This window comes from Centruroides vittatus, unplaced genomic scaffold, assembly GCF_030686945.1.
Source record: "Centruroides vittatus isolate TY-2023 unplaced genomic scaffold, ASM3068694v2 contig_439, whole genome shotgun sequence".
Classification (NCBI taxonomy): domain Eukaryota; kingdom Metazoa; phylum Arthropoda; class Arachnida; order Scorpiones; family Buthidae; genus Centruroides; species Centruroides vittatus.
The window spans coordinates 2361229-2367496 of NW_027122239.1; the positions used below are offsets into that span (position 1 = coordinate 2361229).

General features: G+C 33.5%; 1 protein-coding gene across 1 annotated transcript; it reads left to right on the forward strand.

Moving 5' to 3' along the window:
- Positions 1-4716: 4716 nt before the first annotated feature.
- Positions 4717-5922, forward strand: LOC136977103 (RNA-binding protein 48). The gene is made up of 2 exons (XM_067272542.1): positions 4717-5095; positions 5200-5922. Exons 1-2 carry the CDS (start codon positions 4797-4799, stop codon positions 5861-5863), a joined length of 963 nt encoding a protein of 320 aa, XP_067128643.1. The 5' UTR covers positions 4717-4796; the 3' UTR covers positions 5864-5922.
- Positions 5923-6268: the final 346 nt, after the last annotated feature.

A 6268-nucleotide genomic window follows, 5' to 3' on the forward strand; every position in this document is an offset into this window, starting at 1 on the left:
TCACTGTCTTAAACTGAAGTTATGCCCCACTTTATCACCTAATTAGTTGCCGAAAAATCGTCGTTAAACGAGCCTCCCTTTTTCAGTAAAATCAGTGTTTTAAATTAAGATTATACCCCGCTTTAAGACCTAATTAGTTCCGGAAAACCGTCGTAGAAAACAATTTTAACTATATAATACCAGAAAACAGATGGTCAACCAAAAATACTAATGGTATATTCTTTTCTAGTTATTATATTGTAAATTTTTCAAGAACGTAATCTCAACTTAAAACACAGAACTTATGGGAAGTAGAAGGTTCGCTTTACGACGGTTTTCTATAAATGTAAAGCTGGTTTCCATTATAAATATGGGGTGAAAATTTAAAAGATAAATAAATAATCGATCCACCAGGAAGTTGACTTTAATTATTAATAAAATAAAATTATTTGAAGAATATCTAATTCCTTCATCAACAAATCATTCGATACAGGATATGTTGTGTGTGTAAATGACATAATACTGTAACTATCAATTCGCTGCATAAATAGACGCCATTTTGTTACCGCTTTTCTTTTAATTCTCTTTTAAAATATCTCAGGAATAGTAATATATTTATAATTTTAAATATTCTATTATGCCCTCTTCGAAAAAAACGGATGCATCGTGCAAACAGGAGCTAGATTAGGGCCTCCAGAAGGAACTGTACTCTCGTAGCCCCAAGCTAGGAGAGTACAGTTCTTACATAATATACAGCAAAAGCCATCTATCAATATCAAATTACAACAAATTTAGAGGCCCTAAACTTAACTTAATGCTGCAGCCAAGTGTTTGGATATAATATTTTCTTATAAGAGTGGTTTGAGGGCAATTTGTTAGTAGGGCCCTAAGCAATTTCCCTTTTTGCCCATAGGATAACACGCATTAAGCCGAAGTCAGGCCTTGACCATATTTGCGTACAAGTAAACAAGCTGTACCTTAGGCCCTCGAGTTATGACTCGAGGGCCTTAGGTACAGCTTGTAAGATACATGTAAACATGCGATGGCCTTAAGACCTCGCATGTTTACATGTATCGTTATTTGGGAGGGGCCCGTTATATGTTATAGCTTAGGGCCCTACTGGAGATATGTTTATCGAAATCCATTCTTTGTTAAAGGTGATGCAAATTATTCTCATTTTTAAACTACATTAACAATTTTAATTACAGCAATTAAAAATAATTAATAAAGATAATCTTAATTATAATGAGAAATAAAAGTAATTATTATCATATATTAAAAGAAGAAGCAAAACTGTAAATCTTGATAAATTGTAAAGAACACCTGTAAAGAGGTGTTCTCTACATCACACACCTGTTTGGATGAGAATCAAAGTTCTTTTTATTTATTTATTTATTATATTTAGAAGATGTATACAGAAAAATAAACAGGATCTAATTAAAATTTATACTAGAACAACCGAAGAAATAATTGACTTAATTGTGGCAAAGTGGGCTAACCATTCAGAAATTAAGCTAGTAATTAGACAGAAAGAGAGAACTATTACGTTTTATCAAGGTCAAAGGTTAAGAAAGTGATAATTTTGGTTCTTACTTCCTTCCGGCATAGATGTGGTAAATAATTCCTAGAATTTCTTCGCTTCAAAGGAAAGAACATACCCCTCGAGGTGAAGAAATTCTAGAGACATCTTAGATGTGGACTGAAATACCACTCCATATTTGGGCTGTCCGTAAATTACGTAACGCAGATAACGGGGGTGGGTACGCGGGTAATCGTTACGATGCGTTACAAGCGGGTGGGGATATATACAGATGCGTAATCTCGCGGCTCTTGGGTAAGAAAATGATTCATTTTTCCCATGGAATGTTGCATACTGTTTATGTCTCCTTCAAGATTTTTATATTTTTGAACTCGGGAACCTTGAAACGTCGAGAAATACGAGAAATTCGGGTGTATTTTCTGTAAGTGTGTGGGGGGGACATGAATTTGTTCACCCTGTTTGGTGCTTAATAACTCCTGTGCTTTTTGTCGAAATTTTCTGAAATTTTGTAGGGAAGTTTGCGTATTAGGGGATTGATGCTATTAAATTTTGGTGGAATCTTTTAATTCTGTAGGTTCTACAATGATGATTCCATATACTGTATTTCTAATGCTTTTCTTGATTGTTTCTTGCAAGATGAAATTACTGTTAACTAGGAATAACGAGTCATACGGTATAAACTTTAGTTTTTAATTCTTTAAAATATTTACCAACATTTCTCACTGATTATTTGTGTTTTAGAGACAATTTGAAAGTGGTTGCATGCAATTTTTGCGGATTATACTCCGGTTGCCGTATATATGAAAGAAATTACAATATTTTAATCAATACAGTGATGGCTGGATAGTCGAGGTGGCAGCTTACCACTTTTGGGAACCGGATTCGAATCCGCATAAGCAGTCTCCAGTAACGTTTTGTCCCCAATGTGTCGGGCCCCGTCTCTCACTACTAAATCTTCAGCATTGTAGACCCGGCCAAACCCCACAATGTGTGGGAAAAAACTCTCTTAGCAGGGTCGTCGAGAACTTATATGGGACCCGGGATAAAACGTATCTCTTTTGTTCCTTAGCGGACCTTTTTTGTCTTTTTTTTTAACTTATAAAAATTATTTTTGTTAGTAAAAAAAAGCATTCATTTACAGGGATAAAAAGCACTATGGGCTCATAAGTTTTCTCCTGGCTAGGGAAAAATCCCAGCTCTCCATTTCGACGACTCTACCACTCAATACTGTACCTGTAGGGAGGAAGAAGTTTAAAAAATTACGTTTATACGAATTTTGTAAATAAGTGCACCCAACAACGCGTTTCACAAATTATAGAAATCTTTGCCTAACACTGTAGTTATACAACACGACTTAGATACAAGAATTCATATGAAATCATCTGTTTATCTTATTCTAATAAATGCTCTTTCAGTTAAGTTACTACAACATTCTTCGCTAATGTAGATTGTGCAATTTTCCGTTATATGACGAAAGCTTTTCTCTGTAATGACGAAAGTTCTTTTTATATTTTCAATGGCAATCTTGTTAGAAAAATGTAAAATATTCTTCTATGCTAACAAGTATGTAATTTTATATACCAGGCCCTCCAGTAGTCGAGTGTATAAAACCATTGAACGTGGTTTCCGTCAAGTCACGTAGAGTTTTCTGAGTTTTCTTCACGTTACTAACACCAAAATAAGGGTCATTTTCCCATAGAAAGTCCTCTTGAATATTTTCGGTAGGGAAAAATATTGCCACCAATCAGAAACGCGGATTTCTTGACGTAAGAGAGAAGGAATTTCAAGATGGCAGCGATAAAGTTTGGACGTTCAATCCACGACGTTGAAACATTTTTTAAGAGAATGAATGTAAATTCTTAAATAAATGAAAGAAATTAACATTTCTATCTAACCAGCGGAATAGTGGCGTTCGAATAAGAAAATTACTAAATACAAAGTTACCGCCGAGCTAAAGGTATGTTTTCGGGAGTTTTTGAGGGCGCGGAGCTCAAATATTCGGTCTTAAATTTCATTAGTTGGCCGATTACCATTTCGTATTCGTCTGTGAATGGTACGTTAGAGTTGTAACACCAGAAGAATTTGCGCCATTTCGTATCGCATTCTTACAAGCACAAAACAGAGAGGCCTACTCGAGAGTTTTTCGGGGTGCAGAGCGTGAATCTTTGGTCCGTTTGCCCCAAAATCTAATTGTTCATTGGCCTGCAATTTAAAAAAATTGCACACCTGTAAATTTCCACTGTCGTTTGTCCGTCTGTCTTCTCTTAATCTCGAGAACGGAGTTATATAGATAAAATATGAGACCAGATATGAAAACCATAGGGGCAGGAGGTCCCAATTAACTATATACGAGCTTCCGAGACAAACCGGAAGTAAGAATTTAGATAGAATAATGATAGATGACCGGCACGACTCCATTGCTAACGGGAAAGAATGATGTACAGTACAAGCGCAAAACACTGCTAATTTGAGCTGGAGAGCATATATTTTAAATTAAATAAATTAAAAATGTGATTAAAAATTGTAACAATGTCACAACATATAATTGCTCGTTTAAATATTAATTAATATAAAAAATTTCCCGGAAGATGTCAGGTAACTTTGCTAGCAAAATAAAAACACGAAAACGACCCGAATCAAAACCGAATAAATTCTGAATTTTGTAATTCAGAGCAAGCGTGAACTAAAGACTGTTACTAACTTTTTATTTTTATATGTACAAAATACGAATAAAAATAAAATTAAGGCAATAATCTGTTGTTTCCAATTTTTAAACTTTCTATTGTTTCTAATTTTGTGTAATTTTAATGAGAAATGATTCATCCGATTGGTTCACCGACGTCTTTAATTAACAGCGGGCTACAAGATCGGGTTCGAAGATCGCTTCTTTACAAAAGAAATGTAAACCCATCGTAATAGGCCCGTGGCTACACGCCGGTTCTACTAGTCTCTACAATAAGTTTCGTTCCCTCCTTTTAAGAAATTTTAATTCCGTGCCAGAATTTCTGTAAAACCAATCGATGATTTGATGGCAGCGGCGACTTAAAATATTTAAAAAATTTTATTTTTAACATAATATAATTTAATTAAATTATAAATTTTTAAAATATATTTATAAAAATATATAAACAAATAAAATATTAAAAATAGCATTTAAAATATTTAACGAATTTTTGGCTATTTTTTGATCATAAAAAAACCCAATTTGTTTACAATCCGACATTTAAACATGGCCGCCTCCTTGAAGTAAGTATTACAGTCTAAAAGTACATAAAAAATGTCGATTTCAACTAAAAACGTGAATAAATTATCTCATCACGAGAAAAAGGAAATATGTTCTACAAGGGCAAAGTATAGAGAAGGAAGAAGAGATACTTCCGTACGAGTTTATACGGTTAATCAAGAGTCGTGTTACCTTCTTATACAAAATGTCCCTTCTGTGGGAAATAGAGAAGAATTAAAAGAATTCTGCGAACAATATGGCTTCATTGACGATATTTATCCGTTGGATGATTATCCTAGCGAGGAATTTACCGACGTTTACCTTGTTAAATACTCAAATTTTTCAGCATCCAGGTTAGTTACTTGTATTCATTTAAAAGTATGGCATTTATGCAATTTTACATAGAATAATGCTCTTATATGTATGTATGTATATATATATATATTTTTTTTTTCAGGGCAGCAAAGAAGCAACTGGACAATCGTTCTTTTTTCGGTGGGGTATTGCATGTATGCTATGCACCAGAATTTGAAACAGTAGAAGAAACCAGAAGCAAATTAGCAGACAGAAGAAGATATATTGTTTCCAGGACCAAATCGAATTTCCGGCAGAATGAGGGGAATTTTTCTGAAGGAAATAAGAGGAAGTCGGCTGGTAAATCTTTTGCAGGTGAATCGAAGACACCCAAAGTCGAACCGGTCCAATATATGACTTATGTTTGGGCCGGAAAAGAATATACCGTTCCCATGTCGTCATCGTCGTCGTCTAAGGAGGAAGCAATTAATTATGATGTCCAGCAAGCTTCCAAAAATAAGGAATTGACAAATGTACCGTTGTCGTCGAATCGAGATTCCGGATGCGATGTCGAAGTTTCTGAAAAACGTGAAAAACCGAATAAGAATAATTCTCAATTTTTTGTTCCTCGACAACTTAAGGCGAAGGGCGAAAGTTCGTCTTTAAGCATTGATGTTTCTAATTCGGAAGTTAAAAAAGATGATTCGAATTCGGTCCGTACGGATGCCGGATATTCGTACGATCGGACCACGGAAAAGATTCGTCAGAAGTTATCTTCGTTTTCGTCTGCAAATTTAGCTGTTAATCTGAAAGGAAAAAAGTCATAAAGTTTTACTTTATGTTTCATTATGTAAAATATGTTTTTAATAAAGATATATATTCCACATCCAAGAATGTTTTAATTAATAATCAAATATTTTCATAACATCATTTTGCTCAAAGTTTTGATTTAAACTAAATATTAACAGAAAGTAGTTTTATACATATATAACACAGTTAAAATTACTAAATGAATTTTAATAAATGTTAAATCCATTGTTATTTGAATGATGAATGTGATATTACAATGCATATTAATTTTTATTCATATGTAGAGTATATATACATGGTATATTTTTTTGGTTTTAATTTTGAAAAATCTTATATAAAATATAATAGAATCATTTTGATTATAGAAAATATATTGTGAAATATGTTTATGAACTATTGAATTAGATTTGTAAGGAATATTT

Coding starts and splice junctions, on each gene's coding strand:
- LOC136977103 (XM_067272542.1), top strand. CDS start 4,797: ATGTCGATTTCAACTAAAAACGTGAATAAATTATCTCATCACGAGAAA. Junction 5,096..5,199: donor TCAAATTTTTCAGCATCCAG/GTTAGTTACTTG, acceptor TTTTTTTTTCAG/GGCAGCAAAGAAGCAACTGG.